General features: G+C 56.1%; 8 protein-coding genes and 1 non-coding gene across 9 annotated transcripts; 2 read left to right on the forward strand and 7 right to left on the reverse strand.

Annotated features, from left to right (window-relative positions):
- Nucleotides 1-497: 497 nt before the first annotated feature.
- On the reverse strand, nt 498-3,461 carry C8Q71DRAFT_734006 (aspartate aminotransferase). Its single transcript, XM_047922370.1, has 9 exons — nt 3,262-3,461; nt 3,123-3,181; nt 3,015-3,051; nt 2,837-2,954; nt 2,522-2,777; nt 2,093-2,430; nt 1,854-2,006; nt 1,535-1,704; nt 498-873 (listed from the first exon to the last, which is right to left on the reverse strand). The coding sequence occupies exons 2-9, from the start codon at nt 3,139-3,141 to the stop codon at nt 717-719; spliced, it is 1,248 nt and encodes a 415-aa protein (XP_047783744.1). The 5' UTR covers nt 3,142-3,181; nt 3,262-3,461; the 3' UTR covers nt 498-716.
- On the reverse strand, nt 3,462-4,108 carry C8Q71DRAFT_734010 (uncharacterized protein). The gene has a single exon (XM_047922371.1). The coding sequence runs from the start codon at nt 4,059-4,061 to the stop codon at nt 3,657-3,659; it is 405 nt and encodes a 134-aa protein (XP_047783745.1). The 5' UTR covers nt 4,062-4,108; the 3' UTR covers nt 3,462-3,656.
- On the reverse strand, nt 4,027-4,933 carry C8Q71DRAFT_734012 (uncharacterized protein). Its single transcript, XM_047922372.1, has 2 exons — nt 4,516-4,933; nt 4,027-4,446 (listed from the first exon to the last, which is right to left on the reverse strand). The coding sequence occupies exons 1-2, from the start codon at nt 4,621-4,623 to the stop codon at nt 4,324-4,326; spliced, it is 231 nt and encodes a 76-aa protein (XP_047783746.1). The 5' UTR covers nt 4,624-4,933; the 3' UTR covers nt 4,027-4,323.
- Nucleotides 4,934-6,169: 1,236 nt separating this feature from the next.
- Nucleotides 6,170-8,056, reverse strand: C8Q71DRAFT_853227 (syntaxin; the record flags this gene model as incomplete). Its single annotated transcript, XM_047926917.1, has 7 exons — nt 6,170-6,311; nt 6,374-6,459; nt 6,516-6,635; nt 6,686-7,105; nt 7,755-7,890; nt 7,943-7,962; nt 8,027-8,056. The coding sequence occupies 7 exons, from the start codon at nt 8,054-8,056 to the stop codon at nt 6,170-6,172; spliced, it is 954 nt and encodes a 317-aa protein (XP_047783747.1).
- Nucleotides 8,057-8,419: 363 nt separating this feature from the next.
- C8Q71DRAFT_734018 (argininosuccinate lyase) lies at nt 8,420-10,461 on the reverse strand. The gene is made up of 8 exons (XM_047922373.1): nt 10,241-10,461; nt 10,002-10,176; nt 9,698-9,949; nt 9,301-9,647; nt 9,163-9,247; nt 8,970-9,113; nt 8,832-8,918; nt 8,420-8,781 (listed from the first exon to the last, which is right to left on the reverse strand). The coding sequence occupies exons 1-8, from the start codon at nt 10,303-10,305 to the stop codon at nt 8,539-8,541; spliced, it is 1,398 nt and encodes a 465-aa protein (XP_047783748.1). The 5' UTR covers nt 10,306-10,461; the 3' UTR covers nt 8,420-8,538.
- Nucleotides 10,462-10,501: 40 nt separating this feature from the next.
- C8Q71DRAFT_734020 (FAR-17a/AIG1-like protein) lies at nt 10,502-11,922 on the reverse strand. The gene is made up of 6 exons (XM_047922374.1): nt 11,891-11,922; nt 11,401-11,776; nt 11,268-11,332; nt 11,175-11,218; nt 10,798-11,122; nt 10,502-10,745 (listed from the first exon to the last, which is right to left on the reverse strand). The coding sequence occupies exons 2-6, from the start codon at nt 11,523-11,525 to the stop codon at nt 10,633-10,635; spliced, it is 672 nt and encodes a 223-aa protein (XP_047783749.1). The 5' UTR covers nt 11,526-11,776; nt 11,891-11,922; the 3' UTR covers nt 10,502-10,632.
- Nucleotides 11,750-16,673, forward strand: C8Q71DRAFT_734023 (trafficking protein particle complex subunit 10). Its single transcript, XM_047922375.1, has 20 exons — nt 11,750-12,280; nt 12,332-12,531; nt 12,589-12,778; nt 12,830-13,177; nt 13,229-13,390; nt 13,443-13,708; nt 13,756-14,045; nt 14,116-14,234; nt 14,287-14,406; nt 14,454-14,640; nt 14,693-14,827; nt 14,874-14,989; nt 15,041-15,171; nt 15,222-15,357; nt 15,409-15,469; nt 15,526-15,573; nt 15,630-15,844; nt 15,895-15,978; nt 16,042-16,281; nt 16,332-16,673. Exons 1-20 carry the CDS (start codon nt 12,005-12,007, stop codon nt 16,566-16,568), a joined length of 3,561 nt encoding a protein of 1,186 aa, XP_047783750.1. The 5' UTR covers nt 11,750-12,004; the 3' UTR covers nt 16,569-16,673.
- Nucleotides 16,674-16,836: 163 nt separating this feature from the next.
- C8Q71DRAFT_734024 (WD40 repeat-like protein) lies at nt 16,837-19,414 on the forward strand. The gene is made up of 11 exons (XM_047922376.1): nt 16,837-16,917; nt 16,985-17,228; nt 17,286-17,655; nt 17,705-17,892; nt 17,943-18,232; nt 18,291-18,514; nt 18,577-18,665; nt 18,720-18,785; nt 18,844-18,885; nt 18,937-18,971; nt 19,028-19,414. The coding sequence occupies exons 1-11, from the start codon at nt 16,898-16,900 to the stop codon at nt 19,134-19,136; spliced, it is 1,677 nt and encodes a 558-aa protein (XP_047783751.1). The 5' UTR covers nt 16,837-16,897; the 3' UTR covers nt 19,137-19,414.
- A 127-nt stretch (nt 19,415-19,541) lies between these two features.
- On the reverse strand, nt 19,542-19,635 carry C8Q71DRAFT_t16. Its single transcript has one exon. It is a non-coding gene; the product is annotated as a tRNA-Ser (tRNA).
- Nucleotides 19,636-19,662: the final 27 nt, after the last annotated feature.

The raw sequence follows: 19,662 nt of genomic DNA on the forward strand, positions 1-19,662 counted from the left end.
GAAAGCTCGATGTGAGGCAAGTGCAGCGAGCTGGTGGTAGAGAATCAAGAGAGAAGGCGTGTGCGAGGCTGGAGACGGTGGAGATGGCGCGGTGGGTGGTGGAACATATGTCGGACAGCGGGCTGGAGGGGGCAATTAGTAGGCGGGGGATGTTGCAAACACGACCGGGGCGGACACGCGCAGACGCGGACGCGGCTGTGGGCGCGGAGAACAGGGCGCAGGACGTCCGGGCACGCGTCGGCAGCCGGCGGAGCGGACGGCGACACGGAGGCGGATGGCGCGACGCGGCGGCGGCGGCGGCGGGCGGGGCAGCGGCGGCGGGCGAGGGCCGGCGTAGAGGGCGACGAGAAGAGGCCGGTGCTGGAAAGGGAAAGGACAGAGCAGCAGCCACAGGTGGCAGCGGGCGAGTGATCAGTGCGGCAGCAGCAGCCAACGCTCAGTCGGCCACTGCCATTTGCGCTGCCCGGATGATGTCATCCGCCTTCTCGCCCTTCGCGCCCGGCTCGACGGCGCCTCCCAGGCACTCTCACGCGACGTCATTTCCCACGCCCGCAGCCTCGCCCATATCAGGCCAAGGCCCCCTCCCGCTCGGGACGGCCGACTCGGCATCTGTACCACACGCAATACAATTCGCCCGGCCAATACAATCATGGCTCATACACGCCCCTATTGGTTGCCGCCCGCCCCACCGCCTGGCCCAATCTGCGCCCGCCGCTCTACAACTGTCCCCGCACCACCTTGTCTAGACACTCTGCAAAGTACCGGACGTTGTGGCTGTTGAGCCCCGCCATCGAGATCCGCCCGTTCGTCGTGAGATATACGTGCGCCTTCTCCGTCAGCGCGAGGCTCTGCTCGGTCGTGATCCCAGTGAAGCTGCGGGACAAGTGTCAGCAGCACGTCGCAGCCTCGCCGAGAAAGGGCAGCGTGCGCGCACAGACGCGTATCACGTCAGCCGCGTGGAAGGAAACCGCCGGAAGCTCGGTCCCTTTAGCCCGACGATCGCAATTGGGCCGCTCGGCCCGCGCGCTCGCCCAATCACAGCTCCGCGGGGGCGCCGCGCATGTGACGGGTTCAGATCCTTCCGCGATTCTGCATAGGCGCGCAGAGTGTCCGCAGCGCAGGGCAGTCTCGCCCGATCGAGCAGGGGAACACGGCAGCGGATACAAAGGCGCACAGAAACACACCGGCCACCGACATCCGCGCCCCATCCCAGCTCGACGCTCGCAGCGCGGCGCACACGGCGGTCGAGAAAGCGCGAGACTCCCGCGCTAATCACCCATCCTGGGCAGACAGGGTTCGCGCATGGAAGTCTCGGCATATCCCCATGTGCCCATCCCGACGGGGCGGCCGTACTCAGCTGGAATGCATCCGCCCCATCCAGCCTTCGGGCGCCGGGCGAGCCTCGTGCACCGCACTGCGCGGCTCGCTGCTGGCGCATGCAGGAGTGGGGCAGGATGCAGACGAAGCAGCGACCGAGCCACTCCTTCATGGACAGCGCGCTGGACATGACGGCACAGAGCGTCTCCACACTCACCTGAACATCCCAATCTGCTTCACAATGTGGTCCCAGTTGCCGGGTGTCTTGAGCTCCTCGGTCAGCAGGCGACGGAGCTCCTTCCTCATTGTAATAATACGCTCGGCCATGGTCTTGATATCGCGTTTCCATTCCTCAAAAAGCTCGGCGTTGTTCATAATGAGCGCCATCTGTGGATCCAGCACAGCGGAGCCACAAAACAGCGTTCAATTTGCGACCCGCATGTCAGCAAAGGCGGCGCGAAATTTTTGGGCGGAGCGAAGTTTGCGTCGGTCAGACTCGGTCTCCTATTTCATACGGGAGAGTTAATAGGACGTACCACTCGGGCGCCATACGCGGGCGGGCTGCTGATCTCGCTACGGGTCAAAATTGCGAGCTGGCTCTTGACCCGGACGGCAGCCTCCGACGACGGAGACACGATGTGCAGTGCGCCGACACGCTCGCCATACAGACCGGCGTTCTTCGCAAAGCTCTACGACAGCAATCCATCACGTCAGCGAGACCCACAATGATGAAGTCGCTGGTCGGTGATAATCTCGCACTGCTTGTGTGACGTACCTGACAGATCAACAGAGGCACACCGCGTTTCACGAACTCCCGCACAGCCCAGGCATCTGCATCAAGGTCGCCGCTGGCAAAGCCCTGGTACGCCGAGTCGAAGAAGACGTAGTGGCCGCGCTCCAGCACGACCTCCGCAATCTGCAGCCATTGCTCGCGCGTCGGGTCCACGCCGGTGGGATTGTGCGCGCACGCGTGGATAACGAACACGGAGCGTGGGGGCGCCGACTTGAGGAAGGCAAGATATTTGTCGAACGCGAGACCGATGGTGGCGGGGTCGTAGTACGGATACGTTTCCGGCGGAATGCCAACGCCACGGAAGATTTGGAAGTGGTTGACTACATTGCGTCGATGGAGACAGCGTTGAATGCAGCCAGACCAAAGTCAGACGATCCGGAGCGACAAAACACGGAGGAACACGCTGCGTACCCCAGGTCGGATCGCTCAGATATGCCACGCGGGGCGTGCCCTCATCCCAGCGATAGAATCGACTCAGGAACAGCCCTCCCAGGTGGTTCGCACCTGTGCCTGAGATCGTCTGCACGCTCGACACGCGTCCCTCGAGGAGCGCGGGGGAGTCGGGTCCCAGGATGAGGCGCGCAGCGGCGTTCGTAAAGTCGGGAAGCCCGGTGATGGGCAAGTACTCGTGGTCGAGCGCAGGGTCATTCAGGAGGATGTCCGTCGCCTATGATAGGGCGCCCAGGATAAGCAAGGTCGCTCCCGGAAGCGGAGCAGCAAACGCACCTTCTTCACGACGGGCAGCACCCACGGCTTGCTGTTATCATCCCTGTATGCTCCGACGCCGAGGTTGACCTTCTGAGGGTACGTATCATCCTTGTAGGCATAGGTCAGCTTGTAGATGCTGTCGATTCAGCGCGCGTTAGTATGCCGGTGCAGTCTCGGGGGAACTGCGACAGCATACGGGTCAGCGGGAGCCAGAGGAACGCTGTCCCATTTCTCTGGAATGATATGAATACCGTGTGAGGACACGCCGGCGTGGAGGGCATATAGAAGAGCGGAGGTGACTCACCGACTTGCACGGTCGACATCTTTCTATTCCCGCTCAAGTGGTCAGTAACCTGTTTCAATCTATTCGCCATTATGATTAGAGGCAGCCCAGGACACAGCAAACCCAGAGATCGACGGCCAATGCGGCAGCACGGACTCACGCTTCTAGATGCGCCTCCAACGAGATGCGGGGTATTTGAGGAGAAGAGGCGGGGACGCGACACACGTGATTGCGGGATAGCTGATGCGCCTGCTCAGAAAACACGAGGCAAGCAAACACGGCCAAGCTGGGAGAGCTCACTTGTGGATCGCGGACGTCGTGCTCGCGCCAGGAACGGGTGAGAAGAGCTTATATGGTGGGCGTCCGCGGTAGGTCGTAACTATCAGTCCATGATCTGACTCGCCGGAGTCCGCGATTACGCGATAGGGGACGTGTCTGAAGCTCATCTGCGCCCCGGTCTGTCTTCCGCATTACAGTAATTGTCATGGGGCAGCCGACGCAGGCGGCGACGGGGCTAGACGGACCTGGAGGATGCACCGCGCGGCGACCACCCAGTCATCCGCTCAATGACCGCGCCGCCAACCTCCGCTCCTGCGTCCCTCGTCGTATATGAAGACCCTCCTGGCATGCTTTCCCCATTGGATGATAGCACGCCGAGCAACGGGATGCGCCCGTGGATAGCGCACATTGGGGGCGCCTGCTGAGTGTAATCATGCTTCTCGTGTGGATGGTACACGCCGTGTAGAACATGATGGTAGAGGGGGCGATGTACACAAAGGTAGACAAGTACTGGTACACAATGCCCCATTGTTGTCGCATAAAACCCCGCGACACGGGAACTACCATCGCCGCTACCGACAACACCGAACCGAACGGCCTCAGCGCTCGCACTAGCTCTAAATCACACAATGAGCACACGAATGTATCCAGATAGAACCGCTCTATGCAGCGAGGAGACATCCCATTAAATAGACCACCGACGTGTAAAGAACATGTGTCACCAGGAATACCCATGGACATGAAGTAGATGTGTACATTAATATATGCGATGCGTCCGTGAGATGGTAAGCGCGATCCATGTATGGGAGAGAAATGCAAATGGCGATGGATATGACCTGGCCTGCGGGAGGTGACGGTGGTGTGTGAAGGAGAGAGCAAGGAGGAGCAGGGGCCGGTAGAGAAGAGGCAGTGGATGGAGGGAGGATGTAGGCGGGCAGGCAGGTCATGCCATCGCCATCTTGGACGCTACCGTCCGTTCACTCTCCAGCTTCGCCTTGTTCTTCTCGAAGGCCTGCTGTCGACAGCTCTCCAGGTTCTGGCAACTGTGGTGCTCTGGCATACGATGCTGCAAGTCAAAGGGGGAGAGGTATTATCATTAGTTTGCGGTCGAAGCGAGCAAAGCATTGTTACGCACCGCACCACAGAACTCTGCTCGACAATGTGGGCACTGGCCGACGAGGCGGAGGACGGCAGAGTTGCAGCGGGGCTCAGACTGAAGTTGGCAGCGCTTCTTGGCGGGCATGGTCGCTGTAGTCGTACGTAAAGCGGCGGAGGGTGTAGAGCGACGGATCACTGGACGGAAGAGAAGCTGTCAGCCGCAATGCTCGGAGCTGGTGGGGGGGCGAGCGGGAAACACTTACGGTGCTCGGGCGTCGGTGAGCGGGAGAGATGGGGGGCGGTAGATGGGGGAGGCAGGAGGCGGGCGAGGAGGTCTTTATAAGGTGGTAGGCAGGGGACGCGTCAGCTCGTCGTGCACAGGGATCTGAGATAAGCACGTGGAGGCGCTGCGACGATATGACAAAGATCCCCCGCCCGATCTGCCCCGGCTTCCCAACATGCCGCTTCCTCTCCTCCTCCGACCCGCGCCTCGCCACTGCCTCTCTCCGCCTCTCCTGGCTTCCTCGCCTGGCCTCCTGCCCCTCCGACCCTCACCCGACCGCACACTCGCAGCTGCCACCCGCTCCCGCCGTCGTCCACAGCGTCCCAGGCCCTCTCGACGCCCCCTATCCGGCGACGGTCCCTCGCCTGTGCTTATCCGCCCGGCGCGTCTTTCCGCCTTATCCAGCGGAAGCGGCTCGTGTCAATGCATAACACAGCGTTCGGCGGAAGGCGCGCTCGGACACCATTCAGTCCGCACAAGGAAACAGAACGGAAACAATCGGTCACCAGGTACCCAGGCGGGACCAGCGGGTCGAGTTCTGTTGTGCGCGGATCGGCGCGTCGCTCAGGTGAACTGCAATTTTGTCTGTTCGCGGGCGGTTGTCTTTGCTCTTGTCTCTCGAGAAGCAACGGTCTATGCTCTTGTCGCTCTCATGCATTCGCTTCCGTGAGAAGCGGGTAATTACAGCTCCAACAATTGGCCCTACTGGCTGTCCTCAGGCCTGCGTCGAAGTCACAAGCCTCCGGTTCGATGTTCAAAACACTCCTTCGGTCTCTGCATCTCGCACATCTTTCGGCCGCTGGCATGCGATTGCGTACCCCTTGCGTTCTGGATCTGCCGGGACCTGGTCGGACTGCCAACCTGTGGAGCTGCTTGCCTAAGGTGGACTTGTCCCTGTGTCAAAGAGTCGGTATCGCTCAATCTCGTATCGGTTTGTTTGAACCGCAACTGTTGCATGCCTACGCCGCGCCGCAACCTTGTGTCAAACACGCTGTTCTCATCAGGCTCTCGTTCGCCACATCGTGTGCAGGCCAACAACACGAGGTAGTCGCGAGCATGTCGGGTATTGCTTGTGTTTCCAGAATATCACCAGTACTCGCGCGCCGAGGATTTCAAAATGTAATCTACAAGGCGGGCAAGCACCAGACCAATAAAAAGAAGGTATAGGAAAGTTGAGTTGGCCAGGAGGCAACGAGTTGGGCATCTTCGCGCTAGTGCACATGGACCCACCGCTGAGGAACGAGATCTGGTGTAGGGTAACTTCCATGTATAGTAGCTAAAGAATAAACACAAACTGGACTACATCGGAGAAACCGTCCTTGTCCTGTCTGGGTCTGCGAGAGCGCAAAAGAGAAACATATACACTTGCGTGCGGACCAACCAACATCTGGTACACGCCATCGCTGCCCTACTTCTTTTGGTTCTTGAGGACCTCAATAACGACGATGATGGCGATGATGATGAGGATGATAAGGAGGAGCCCAAAGCAGATCCATCGCTTCTTGCGTGCTGCACGCGCAGACACGACAGCTTTCTCCGTGTAGTTCAATCTATTCAGATATGATACATGAGCAAAAGGCACCCTTTCGCGCATGCCCATAGGTGAACTCACCCTAGCTCCGTGTCCTTCTCAACGGCTGCTGCTGTTGTCTCAATGACGTTGATCTGCTCTTCTTGTTGCTCAACGAGGACGCTCATCTAGTGAAACACGTAAGTCCCCTATTCACATCGGTCGTTGTACAGACATTACTTACGTCGTTGAACAATTGAGCGAGCTCAGTCAGAGTTCTCTCGATACGCCGGATGTCCTCGTGCCGTTCCTGTACTTCACGGTACGCGGATTGTGCTTGGCCATACCGGTTCGAGCTCATGAGCTGCCAAGACGTCAGGAAAGGTTCAATGCAGAGCTCATAGGTAAACCTACAGCTTGACTGAAGATCTGGCCGCCCTGGTCATCGTTGACAACAGCCCGGACCTCCTCTGGTGATGCATCAGGCTTGACGATCTTGAATTGGCGTTCCAGTCGCTGCTTGTACCTCGACCGGAACTGCTGCTCTACGCTCTGGTAGCTCTGGATCGCCTCCACGAACTTCTGCTTCACCAAGCCTGTCTGTTGCCTGCGGATCTGACCGTCCCGTCCTGCACCAGGTGATCGCTCAAGCGCTTTGATCCGCCGCTTAAGCGTCGCGCTGAGTGCGCTGGTATCCTGGACGAGCTCATCGAGCTGCTGAGCGACGCGCTGCGCAGCAGCGTCGTCTGTGTTGTCAAGCGAGCGCGAGTGGAGGTCGCTGATGCGCTTGACGTTATCATTGAACGTCCGCAGGTCATCTTGGATGGAGGAGATCTATAGCATGACAATGTGAGCACCCATGCTCGTTGAAGACAAAGACGGGGTCCGTGACTCTGGCTGCACCCTCGATCTACGGCTACTACAGTGAAGTCCGGAAAGTACGCGACCATTAAGTGGTCACCCGTTGGCAACTCCGCTCGTACGAACCATTGACACCGCAAGGATTGCGAAGTCGTTCGTCCCCAATGCGCGTCGTGCTACAAGCAAGGTTATGCGTCCCAGAATAGACCAGAAGGGCAGGACCGAGCCTCAAGGCGAAAGTGACGAGTGCCAATGCACGCTGCCAGTACGAGCGCTACATAGCAGGCGGTCCCTGTGCCACCATCAACAAGGCGGGACCACGAGCGCAGCTATAACACGATTAGGAAGCACATATGGTCTGTTTGAGAGACGGCTGCAAGAGTTGACGTCGACAACATCGGGCTGCGAGCTAGTACGTCTCAGGACGAAACTTTCAGCCAGTCGGAGCCGACCTTGCTACGCGTCTCATCGCGTAGCGCCAGATGCTCCACACGGCTTCGCCATCGCCGTCGCTGACCCTGACGAGCGATGCAGCCTGAAACGTACGAGGCAGAGGACCGAGTAGGATCGAAGAGCAGCCTGGAGCAATGTACACGAGTCGCGGTCTGCAAACTGTACGCACCTCAGCATAGAACGCAGACATGCTGTCTGTTGCGCCCAGAGCAGTCGTGCTGTCCTTCGCCGCCGAGTCGAAGCTGTCCGTGCTTGCAGCTCCGCCATACGGTAGCCTTGGCTGAGTCTGCATGGGGTAGGAGTCGCTGCAAAGGAGTTCGTGAGCACACGATAGACAGACGAGCGGTGTCGACGAACGTGTGGGTCTGTTGCTGAGCCTGGCGTTGGGGACGTCATCTCAGTACGTGTCGGCGGCGGTACCTATCTCGACGATGCACTCACCCTCAGCGCTGCGAGTCTGTCTCTGGCCATGGCACCGAGCTATTAGGGGGTAGTAGAAAGAGGAAGAGGTTGTGTATGGGCGGTTAGAAGAGGTGATGGGAGGTGGCGAAGGCGTTAATCAAAGCAAAGGCAGGAGCAAACAATCAATGCCGCTTCCACCAGGGACAAGCGAAGGGTTGGCTGTGAGTCCTATGAGGGCTGGGGAAAGAGCGGGAGGGACGCGGCGTTCTTGAACACCAGCGGGCAGTGCGAGTGGCTGTGGCAACTCCGGTTTGTGATGCCGTCCAGTCCTGCCAGTTGCCATAGACGCCACTTAGGCGCCCGACGCCGCGGTCGCATCCTTTTCGAGGCCGAGGCGGGTTGGACATAGCCCACTCGTTCAGCCATTCTATGTTCGAGCTATCTTCACAATATTCTGCATTGCGGGTGTACAGATACAATTTTTGTGCGGACAGGCTAGCTGTGCCGTCACAGCTACCGTTCCAACTCGCTGCGCCTTTGCCACGAAGGCTTCAGTCGGCCAACGCAGCGCGCAGCACGTCAATCTGCCTCTCCACCATCGCCTTGTGCGGCCCGCCGATAGAGCAGCGCGCCTGCACACTGTTTTCGAAGTCAAACACATTCTTCACGTCCTCGTCGAACTTCTCGCTGAGCGACTTGAAGTCCTGCAGCGTAAGATCGGATAGAGAGCACTTGCGAGATTCTGCGAGCGCGACGGCACGTCCCGAGATGTGGTGCGTCTCGCGGAAGGGGATCTACTCGACTGTCAATGACAGGTCAGATGAAGTCCGCAGTGTACACTCACCCCCTTGCGGACCAAGTAGTCCGCCAGATCAGTAGCGAGCATGTCGGAACTCTCTTGCAGAGCTCCGGACATTGCGGAGGCGTTTACCTAAACGCTGTTTTAGCTCTGACATAGCACTCATATAGCATGATGTCGCACCTCAAGAGTTGCGACGACACCCTCTGCAATTTTGAGTGCGGCTGATACTGTGTCGACTGTGTCGAACAGAGGCTCCTTGTCCTCCTGCAGGTCCTTGTTGTACGTGGATGGCAGACCCTTCAGGGACATCATGAAGCCAGACATCTGCAAGGGGAATAAGCACTACGCCCTACTTACAGCATCGCACACTTACGTTGCCGAAGATACGGCCCGTTTTGCCTCGGATGAGCTCCAGGGAGTCTGGATTCTTCTTTTGAGGCATCATACTCGACCCGGTGCTACAAACCCTGTTTAAACGACGCTTTCCTGTGAGAAGACCGAAATATCGTACCTGTAGGCATCACTCAGCTTGACGAAGCCAAACTCCGCCGTCGAGTATATGATCAAGTCTTCGGAGAGCCGGCTCAGGTGTGTCATGGTCAGGCTCGCCCACATCATGAACTCGACGACGAAGTCGCGGTCGCTGATCGCGTACATGCTGTTCTCCGCGACGGACTGGAAGCCGAGGTCTTGCGCGAGGAAATCGCGGTCGAGTGCGAAGCCGTTGCCGGCGAGGGCACCGCTCCCGAGGGGCAGGACGGCAATTCGAGGGATCATTTGCCGCAGCCGCTGCAGGTCCGCTTGGAGGGGGAACGCGTGCGATAGGAGCCAGTGGGACCACCGGACGGGTTGAGCGCGCTAAGGCGACTTCAGCAAGCATGCATGTCATAGACGGATGTGAAACGCACCTGCAGGTGGGTGTAACCTGGCATCAGGTACTGGGTTTCCTTTGCCGCGCGTTCGACCATGACACGCAGGAGCGCCTTCACCGACTTGACCATCTCTTCCACCTCGTTCATCAGCCAAAGGCGCATGTCCGTAGCGACCTGGTCATTGCGGGAGCGACCAGTGTGCAGCTTCCCTCCGACGGGGCCGATGAGCTCTGTGAGCCTGCGCTCATTCGCGGTGTGGATGTCCTCGTCTCCGGGTTGGATCTTGAACTAGAGAGCAGCCATTATTGGATCGCTACTGAGTGGTTCCATGAAGACGCACTGCTCCATGCTCCCATTCCGCGCGCACTTGAGTCAGACCATCCACAATCTTGTCCTTCTCATCTTCAGTTAGGATTCCGCCCTTCGCCAGAGCGCGTGCGTAGGAGATCGACCCCGCGACATCGGCGGCGTACATCCTCTTATCATACTTCAAAGACTGGTTGAACTCGTGCATACTGAAAAGACGCGGAATCAATATGAGAACATGGCATCTCTCCTGGCAAGACTATGCGACCGTACAGAGGATCCGTCTCTCCCGTGAACCGGCCACCCCATAGTTTCTTCTTGTCTGTCAAGGTCGCCATTTTGATTTCCGTTGAGCCTTGGGAGTATCCTAACGCGGCTTCGAGAAAACAGAGTACCAGAAAAGCAGACGCAGCAAGGTCGAATGGCGGTGAGTGCAGACGGAGTCAAACTGCCGACCCAAGTCATAGAGAACTCAGATTTAGATCTTAAACCCTCGATCACCGATCGGGGCTCGTGCCAGCTCGTGCCTGACTGGTCCCACATGTAAAGGATTCATATAAATGCACGGACAGTCTTATAGAGCAATTGTTAGCAAATGTCGATGTTGTCTTAGTCTACCACACGGATCATGGACACAGAAAGATCTATCAACAACTTGGACATCCTCATGAATGCAATGCATTCATAATCCAGAAGAACACCAGAGCAAACGTGCTCAGACCAGCATAGATCATGACCCGGACATCGAACGGACTCTCCGTCAAGAACGGGTAGGGGACTGGTGACGTGGCTCAGCGGATGAGATTTGCGATGTATAGCAGAACACTCACAAGACCCATTGACTTTGGCACAGTGCTCGATCCACGGCGCATACGACAAGCAAGCCAAAGCCGTCATGATGATGCCACCATATATGGCCTGGCCGCGCGAGTACCTGCGCTCAAAACAGAAGAAATCCAGAAGCAGCGAGATTGCTGGGACTGCGTGAAGCGCCAGGTCGATCCGCAGTGGGATGCGCATAATTGTGGGCTCCGAGAATGATGGCACGAGTTCATCAGGGTTGGGCGAGTCGATTGGGAGGGGCCTTGCAGCGAGGATCATTTCGGTCCAGAATATAAGGAGGGTCCAGTATACCGATGTAACGATGGTAGAGATCTAAGGCACTTATGTGAGACGTGGTCTCACAGTCAGAGGACTTGCGTCTCACCGGTAGAGCGACCATAAGGACAAGTCTCTTGATTTTCCCGAACACTTGTTTTCTACGTTAGACAGTGCTCTGGGCAACGAGCGCACGACGTACTCGTGATTGAGGGCCATACGTCGGATGCTAGCCCCAACGTCATGGTCGTGATTGCCATCCAGAGTCTGCATGGGAAGCCGTCGGTCAGCACGTATGTACGAATCACGAATCACGAGTATACAGACGGACGTACCCAATGATAGTGAGAAACTGGCTGTGCCCACCCTTCTGGGAGCTGATGAATTGGTCCACTGCTAGTCCCTTCAGGCTAAACCACCCATACGCCATCATGGCGGCAGCCTTCGTATGCAAGAACATGGCTCTCGCCCTGGGAGCTGACTATGCGTATAAGTATGTCCATTGAGTGTCTAATTCTAGACAGAACGAATCGGTGCGTACTATCATTTTTGGCTACTGAGTGGGAGGAGAGGTGCCACTGAGGTGGTCGTCAGCTGGCTCGAGGGACGCGGCACGCCGACATGAGGCTGTGGCATGACACAGACGCGAACACGATCGGCCCATGATGCTACAGGCGCCCGACTACTCGTCCGGCGCATACACTCCGGTGCGTACCAGAACATCGCTGCAACTGAGTCTGACGACCTCCTACGCTCTACTGCCTGTACATCATCTGCGGCACCCGAATGACTGCGCCTGCATCCGCCTGAATCGTTCAAAGGTGCTCAAACTCGACACGGACGAATGCGACTAGGATCGGCGAGGCGTGATTACAGGACACCAGCACCTGGGTGACACCGACCAACCTCAAATACAGTCAGTAACATCACGTCCATAACATGAGTAACCAAGGTGTCTTGGTGACGTATTCCTCTTCGCGCGAGTTCCTAGCAACGGACCACTGGAAACAAGTCTGGGCAGCTCTGCTATGCCAGTTCCCGCTGCGTACACTGGTCTGGAGAGGGCCTGGTCGGAGCTCACAAAGCACCCAAACAATACAAGACCTCAATGTTAGGATTGCACCGCTGGAATCGGTCAAGCAAGAGCATACGTCTCAGGTCCCGCAGACCCTACTCGAGAAGCCTCTGCTAAACCTCTACTTCGTCGTATGCGAGGTAATATGTGCCGTCGTTCTGTTTGGCTTTGACTGACACAGTCGCGTGTAGGACAATGAGACATACAAGAACACCATAAAGAAGCAAATCCGAGACTGGCACACGATTATAAGTCAACGGAAGTACCAGGAATGGCTCATAGTGCACATTGTCCGACCAGAAGGCAGGGCTGCACAACAGCGCATGTTCCAGATGAAGACGTCCGTACTCGACAAGATCAAGGCGGACTTCAACCTTGACAAAAAGGACAGGTGAGTCAACTAGCTGCGTGGAGGTTGTCTGTTCTAGCGTGTTGAGCTTCGGGCAAGATGCGTACAGCTCGTTTGGGCATCCGACTTCGAGAATCCTGCGGCTTGGGCGGAGTTCATCACCAAGCTTAAGGAGGGCATCCTTGCCGCATTTGACTCAGCTTTCACGCAGCGGGAGGCGGAAATGAAGCGTTCGGAAGGACAGATACAGATGCCCGGGTGGAACTTCTGTACGTTCTTCATTCTAAAGGTACGCGGCTCTCCTAGCAACACAAGCTGTGAGACGCTGAGTGATAATCAGGAAAGCCTTGCGATATCCTTGGAAGGCATCAACCTGTTTGAGGATGCTCTAGAACAATATAACGAGCTCGAGGCAGCCTTCTTCAAAGTTGTCCGGGACAGGAACCTATCCTGGTTCGGCTCCCTGATAGACCCCGACCCCGAAGACGACTCCGCTCCGCTCCTCTCCACGACAAGGAAACCGTATCGGGACCTCATACTAGGCAATACCATCTCCATCTTCGACTTCCGCATATATCTGCTGGCCAGGCAGTGCATCTTGCTGAGCAAACTTGGGAGGGTGGCGGAGATATGTAGAAGATCCGAGAAGTTTCTGACGAACTTCGGGAGACGGCTACGCGAGCTGGAGGTAGGCCGTGCTCCCAACATCTAGTGTACATTAACTCAGCATACCTCACAGGACACGCTACCGGAGTTCTTCATCGAGTCTTGGATATATTCCTCGGCATTGAGCGTAGCAGATACATGCGACACATGGGTGTCCGCGGTGAATCTCAGCAAAGCATCACAAGCCCGATATTCCGCTCTCAAGGGAGAGCTCATGGAGCTTGCACAGCAACAGGTCAGCCAAATTGCTCCTTTGCGAAGCAAAATCATTGCTTACCTGGAATTAGCTCGATATCATCGGCATTCGGACTGGTCACCTGCCGTCCCGCCCTCCCTTCTCAATAGCCCTCTCAGCACCCGCTTCACGGACCACTCAATCCCAACGAAAGTCGCAGACAATCTCTAGGCAGGAGCTTCTAGCGGCCATATCCGACCGGGATGCGCTATTTGACCTATACGTAACAATCACCAACCGTGCTATAGAGTACTACGCCAGTGCAGGTCGACGGAAGTTCGCGATTAAGCTACACGGCAATCTTGCCGCTCTGGATGTGTAAGCCCGCCTGCCAACCGTCGTCGCCTGTACTGAAGCAAGCACAGGGTACGGGATCGTCTCTCGAGCGCATTCGACACGTATAAGAATTTGCCTGCCCACTATGCGCCCCATGGCTGGACCTCACTCGAGTCTTTCATGCGGATGCAGGCCCTGAGCATCCACACGTCGACAGAGCAGGCCAAGGATGCCGATTGGGCCCATATCGTCGTCGACTTCCTCAAGGCGTACGTGGAGGACATGGGTGCGGAGTTACTCATGGACGTCGACGATCACAAGGCATATGTCACTGGATTGATTGAGAGTCTGCGACACGCCGCGGCTGAGCTGCAAGCAGGTTGGTTTTGGGCGTGCCGCATTGAACTCGCACTGACTATGTATTCCCGCACAACTTGCGCTATCCTCAGATATGCTGTACCCCGATCATCCCGCCTTGTCCGTCACCATGGCGGAAAGCGAAGCTCGACTGGCACAAGATCAGGACGGTGCCCTCCTGGAAGTGACTGTGCGCAATCAACTACCATGTGTAGGTCGCATTACTGCGTCAACTTCACCATCATACTAAGCCGGTAACGTAGAACTTGCCTGTCGATGAAATCGTCGCGGTCTTGGCGGGGCATGAAGGTGCCCAACTCACGTTTTCCGCGCGGGTGTCGTCGATCCAACCCGGATCAACCAGACTCACGTTGTTCTGCCCCGTGAGCTGTTCCGTTACGTGTGTAATACACCCACTGACGCCCACTAGTCGTCCACCCCAGGCATGTTCGCGTTGCAGTCCAGCCAGGTGAAGATGTCACGGGTCGTCTTCGAGCGGAAGGAGGCCAAGTTAGCGGCTCTGTCGAAGACCACGAGGCCGAAGGACCTACCGGCTCTGGTCCGGATCCCGAAGGATCATCATGCTGTAGACGTGCGCTTGCGGCCACCGAAGCGGAGTAGGTCCATGTTGTGCCTTGCGGGTCACGTTACGTTCTGATGTCCATCCAGTCGAGCTGGGCACGCCTGCGTACATGACGGTGTCCCTGCAGACAGGCAGGAATGACATATCGGTGGCTACCTTGAGGCTCGTCTCCCCGTCCGGCGTGCAGTTTCACTGCCAGGAGGCGGCTATAGACGAAGGAGGTCAGTGCCTCGCCGGACAGCTCTTCGTGTGCTGAGCATGTTGTAGGGGATAATGCTACCCTGGAGGCTGCGGACGACGCGATCATCCTGCGGGACGTTGGAAAGCGGCAGATTGTGACGGTCGCTGTTCCGCATAGCGATGCATCCTCGTATCACACGTTGGTCAGTCGGTCCCTCGCGGAGGATGTATAGATGGCCACTCATGATCTACAGAGAGTCAACGTCAGTATCGAGTACACAACCGTCACCGAGCCTAACCTGAGCCGTAAACTTAATATCGCGCGATTCGTGGCCACGTCTTTGCCTATCACCACCAATGTCGAAGACTTCTTCCGAGGCACAAGGTACACGGCTCATCTACTTACTGAGCTGTTGGCTTACACCTGAGTCCCAGATTATTCAGTCTTTTTACGCTGTCCACTACGTCACATCAACACGTCCGCATACGCTCAGCGGAGTTGAAGCCGTCCAGACAAGACGCGGACAGTGTCAGCGTTGTAAGCTGTCAATCGCAGAAACCCGATATAGTGGTCAGTTGACTACGTGCTCTCGTTATCGCTCTGTTACTGATCGTCCGTCAGACCGTGACGCCCGCTCAATCGGGCCAGTTTCTGTTCCAGCTTGATACTGTACGCGGGAAAGGTGAGCTCGCAATATAGACTGTGAGCTTGAGATTCACGGGCATACCTCACCTTAAGCACGGGACCCCATGAAGTTGCACATCACATATCGAATGCTCCGAGAAGGTGAGTATCGCGCGACTTTCAAGCACAGTAGACTAATGTACCGGACGCTCTGAAAGAGGTGGAGTCGTTTATCAATGCTGCAGTAGCAGAAATAGTTGCAGATGATCCTTCGCTACTACCACATCGTGAGCTCCTCATCGACAGACTGGTTGAGGCTCTCTCCAAGAGCGTGGATTGGATCGAGCTGTATGGGGTCACCGGGGAGCTCGTTGTCCCAGGTAACCTGAGTGAGAACAGCGAACTTGCATCGGCGTTCGCACGACTCAAGGAGGTCAGTGTTACTATATGGATGAAGGTCAAGCCCAGCCAACGTGTTCCCAGATCCTAGGGAAGCCCAGACCTCTTAACTCCTCCTTTGACGAATGGCGAGACATTATCATTCCAGTGGATATACCGCAGATGCACGTGAGTCCTGTTTACCATGCTGTACTTTTCCCTGCCTGACTTGGCTTTGTTCTCCCTTCGTAGATCCTAGCAGCTGCTCAGCTACGGATATTTGCCAATCCATTCTCTCAACAGCCTTCGGGTCAAGCCCTACCGCTCTTCGCAGGCCAACCGATATCGGCCGTGGTGACTGTGACGACATCTTTCCACTGGGCCCCGTCTGAAGACGCGGAGATGGCACAATATCTACTGCGATATGACATCCAGGACATGACTGGCGACTGGCTCGTCAGCGGACCAAAACGTGGAGACTTCTCCGCAGAGGTGAGTCTGTATGAGATTGAAAATTGTATTCAGCTCAAAAGCAATCATAGGACGGCTCGACATTTTCGTCGCCAGTCACGCTGATCGCTCTCCATCATGGGGAATTATCGCTACCAAAGGTGATGGTGAACGCTCTTCCGCTTCCCGGTAAGCAAAGAATGCGGACATCAGTCATACCGAGCTGCGAAACATATCAGCTGCATGGTGCGGAGAAGGTGATGGTGCTCCCGAGAGGCGGTCGGACAACGTACGTAGTAGACATGGGAAGGGAGGCTATTCCTGCATGACATTACTGTAGTATCCGTTTTTTGCTTGTATGTATACTTCGTGTCATTTTTCAGAGAGCTTCAATGAGCGCTATCTCTAGCGAGTATCTTATTTGCAACACCAGAGACTCATCCTTGTCAGCCGTCGACGTTCTTCACTCGTGAGTCGGGCGGTGAGGGTGGCTAACACTCATCAGACGCCACCTGTCACACTCACGCGTCGCCACGCGCAGTGTGACCGACGCGGTTTCCGCTTCCCGCGCATCACATGCCGCCCTGCTCGCGCCACAACTTGATCCTGAACTGTTCCTACCTACAAGAGCCATAACCGAGTACACCCTTTTACCAGAATGTCTGACTACTCAGACTAGTGAGTGATTGAGAGCTGTACCTCATCCCTAATGTATCTCATCACAAATCCCATCGCCGGCCGTTAGCGAGTTGGAGCGCGAGGCGAACATTGCGAAGAACCGTGCACTCCTGGCCACTTTGGATGTCACTGCCGATTTACCCCCACCGAAGAAGCGGGAGAAAACTGCACAGCCGACCGCCAAACCTGTCCAGGCCGCTAATAAGACCAAACGAGAGAAGCAGGCCCCTCCTCCCGTCCGACAGTCTGTGCGTCTCAGGAAACCAGTCGTAGATCCAAACGAAAGCGTAGCAAAGAAGCGTAAGCGAGAGGTGCGAATCGTAGTGATTCTTGATGAAGGGCCAGGGCGTTGCTTATGCCGCTCGTAGAAAGAAGAGGAAGAGAGGCGAGCCATGGAAGAAGAAGAACGACTGGAGGCGGAAGAGAAAGCCAGACAGGTGAAGAAGCCCCGCCACTATGATTTGGATCTCCAGGACGTCGCACAGGAACTAGAGCCCAACGAACTGTCTTCCCTTAGATCAACATTTACAACGGCCGTTCAGACGGTATATCCCAAACGTGTAGGAGATCCAGATGACCTAGTGATCGAAGAGAATGCGAAGGAGAAGGCTGCTGTGGCAGAATTGCGAGAAAAACTAGGGAATTTGAAGGTGGTCTCCCGTGCGAAGGTGACCCAAGAGCGAGTCTATAGTGCGGCATACCACCCAGACCCAACAAAGGACCTGATTTTCTTCGGAGGTGAGCTCGACGTTACCGAGGGCGTGGCAAAGTCTAACGCGCTTGCTAGACAACCACGGCGCCCTCAGCATATGGGACGCACGAGCTCCGACCGAGGATGTTACAGATGCGGACGATGATGTGTCTGCCGCGGCCGATGAAACGGCTGGGACGAGCTGGCGGATGCAACTGCATTGGCCTGCAAGTTCACGGTCGTCAATCACTAGTATCAAGTTCGATCCAGTTGACGCACATAGTGTGAGCACTCTGACGTGTTTGTGGAATGTGAGACGCTTATGCCGATCAAGGTTTTCACGAGTGCGTACGACTGCACTGTCCGGAAGCTATCCTTCACATCGGGCATCTCGACCGAGGTATTCTCAATGGATGACACCCTCATCACCTGCATCGACCTGCCTGCGGCCGGGAACGAACTGTGGATATCCGACGCAGCGGGCGGTCTGACGCATCTGGATCTGCGAGAGGACAGGTCAAAGGCGCGTTGGTATCAGGTATCTGATAAGAAAGTCGGGACGGTCAGCATAAACCCTACTGCGCCGCACTACTTAGTAGCAGCGTCTAACAGCCATGCCATGAGGTAGGTTCGTCAAGCAGTCTTCAATGTACTCGGTCATCTCATCATCGATCATTGGAAGACTTTGGGATACCCGCAAATTGCGAGACATTGAAGTGGATACGGACGGCGAGAGAGAAAACCCGAACGACTTCGACCAAGACATCATCACCGACTACCTTGGATCGCCCAAAGGCAAGGGCTGCCTTCGCGCAGAATGGCGGCATGGCAAATCTGTGAGCTCAGCATACTGGGATCCAAAAGGAAAATACATTGTCAGCACCTGCTATGACGACCTCATTCGATGTGCGTTGATATTTACGATCCAACGATTCGGACGCGTCCGCGTTGCTAACAATTACTTCAAGCGTGGGATTTCAGCGGCTCCATCCTCAAAAGCAACACCACATTCCCTTCCTCTCGTCCATTCAGCCAGCTCAGGCATGACTGCCAGACGGTACGTGTTATGACGTTACGGGGCTGCCAGAGAGGTTTACAGCTCGATCTTTAGGGGAGGTGGGTAACAGTGTTCAAAGCACAGTGGTCGCCCAATCCGGATTATTACCCGCATTTTACGGTAAGACACGTCTGGCAATCATCTCCCGCTGGACGTACTCACTCATCATACCCTATAGATCGGTAACATGAAGCGTTCACTAGACATATATTCGGGAAGGGTGAGCATGCGTCCTGGCACTGAATCTTGACATGGCCTCATCACGATGTAGGGCGAACTGGTGGCTCGATTGGCAGATCCGACCAAGTAAGCAGCGCGCACCATGCTGTAGCGTGCTGGCAGTTTTTGATAGTACTCCACAGGATCTCTGCTGTTCAAGCAGTGACTTGCTCGCATCCTAGTGTCGTCGATCGGGTTGCGAGCGGTAACGCCAGTGGCAGATGCGTCTTGTGGGGACCACCAAACTTGTGAAGCCCTACTACCCTACTGCCCTTGTTTCCTACTTTAACTTTTATGTACTCATTTCTTTGGAGTTTTTGTCGTTGAGCCATGGCCGCGGTTGGTGTACACTGCGTAAACGATCGTCAGCGTCGGGAAGTGTTACGGCCTCCATATATGATGTCACAGGAGACTAACACATCGATGAGCAACGTGGACGGATGTTCGTAAGTAGACAGCATGTTCGGAGGCCGGAAACGCATGTTTCCAGCGAACATGCTACGAACATGAATCAAGGGGAAGCATTTTCGTCGGTCAAGCTCTCCGAAAAGGTTCCCATGGGGGACCGATGTTATTGACATTTTCGGAGTCCGAAAAACCTGGTTTGCCCGCGTTGAGAGTACTTACTGGGGATAGACAAGGAAGCAGTAAAAAGAGCGTCACCTGAGCGATTCGAACACTCGCGGGCAAAGCCCAACCGCTAACGACTATAAATAGCAGGCGATCCCGTTAACCACTCCGGCAAAGTGACTTATGACTCGACAATAATCATAAAATC

This window comes from Rhodofomes roseus (assembly GCF_022264815.1).
Source record: "Rhodofomes roseus strain CIRM-BRFM 1785 chromosome Unknown C8Q71scaffold_2, whole genome shotgun sequence".
In the NCBI taxonomy this organism is placed as follows: domain Eukaryota; kingdom Fungi; phylum Basidiomycota; class Agaricomycetes; order Polyporales; family Fomitopsidaceae; genus Rhodofomes; species Rhodofomes roseus.

Excerpts from the sequence above, each read along its gene's own strand:
- C8Q71DRAFT_734006 (XM_047922370.1), bottom strand. Across the intron at positions 2,431-2,521 it reads TCTGAGCGATCCGACCTGGG|TCAACCACTTCCAAATCTTC; the intron begins GTACGCAGCGTG and ends GACGCAATGTAG. Across the intron at positions 874-1,534 it reads AAGCAGATTGGGATGTTCAG|CTTCACTGGGATCACGACCG; the intron begins GTGAGTGTGGAG and ends CTTGTCCCGCAG.
- C8Q71DRAFT_734010 (XM_047922371.1), bottom strand. The coding sequence starts at position 4,061 with ATGTCTCCTCGCTGCATAGAGCGGTTCTATCTGGATACATTCGTGTGC.
- C8Q71DRAFT_734012 (XM_047922372.1), bottom strand. The coding sequence starts at position 4,623 with ATGCCCGCCAAGAAGCGCTGCCAACTTCAGTCTGAGCCCCGCTGCAAC. Across the intron at positions 4,447-4,515 it reads GAGCAGAGTTCTGTGGTGCG|CATCGTATGCCAGAGCACCA; the intron begins GTGCGTAACAAT and ends TTTGACTTGCAG.
- C8Q71DRAFT_734018 (XM_047922373.1), bottom strand. The coding sequence starts at position 10,305 with ATGGCGACCTTGACAGACAAGAAGAAACTATGGGGTGGCCGGTTCACG. Across the intron at positions 8,919-8,969 it reads GTGTCGTCGCAACTCTTGAG|GTAAACGCCTCCGCAATGTC; the intron begins GTGCGACATCAT and ends AACAGCGTTTAG. Across the intron at positions 8,782-8,831 it reads ACTACTTGGTCCGCAAGGGG|ATCCCCTTCCGCGAGACGCA; the intron begins GTGAGTGTACAC and ends ACAGTCGAGTAG.
- C8Q71DRAFT_734020 (XM_047922374.1), bottom strand. The coding sequence starts at position 11,525 with ATGTTCTTGCATACGAAGGCTGCCGCCATGATGGCGTATGGGTGGTTT. Across the intron at positions 11,333-11,400 it reads CAGTTTCTCACTATCATTGG|ACTCTGGATGGCAATCACGA; the intron begins GTACGTCCGTCT and ends CTTCCCATGCAG. Across the intron at positions 10,746-10,797 it reads TGCCAAAGTCAATGGGTCTT|TCCCCTACCCGTTCTTGACG; the intron begins GTGAGTGTTCTG and ends CCACGTCACCAG.
- C8Q71DRAFT_734023 (XM_047922375.1), top strand. The coding sequence starts at position 12,005 with ATGAGTAACCAAGGTGTCTTGGTGACGTATTCCTCTTCGCGCGAGTTC. Across the intron at positions 15,172-15,221 it reads GACTTCTTCCGAGGCACAAG|ATTATTCAGTCTTTTTACGC; the intron begins GTACACGGCTCA and ends CCTGAGTCCCAG. Across the intron at positions 15,845-15,894 it reads CGTTCGCACGACTCAAGGAG|ATCCTAGGGAAGCCCAGACC; the intron begins GTCAGTGTTACT and ends ACGTGTTCCCAG.
- C8Q71DRAFT_734024 (XM_047922376.1), top strand. The coding sequence starts at position 16,898 with ATGTCTGACTACTCAGACTA. Across the intron at positions 16,918-16,984 it reads ATGTCTGACTACTCAGACTA|CGAGTTGGAGCGCGAGGCGA; the intron begins GTGAGTGATTGA and ends GCCGGCCGTTAG. Across the intron at positions 18,515-18,576 it reads CTATGACGACCTCATTCGAT|CGTGGGATTTCAGCGGCTCC; the intron begins GTGCGTTGATAT and ends AATTACTTCAAG.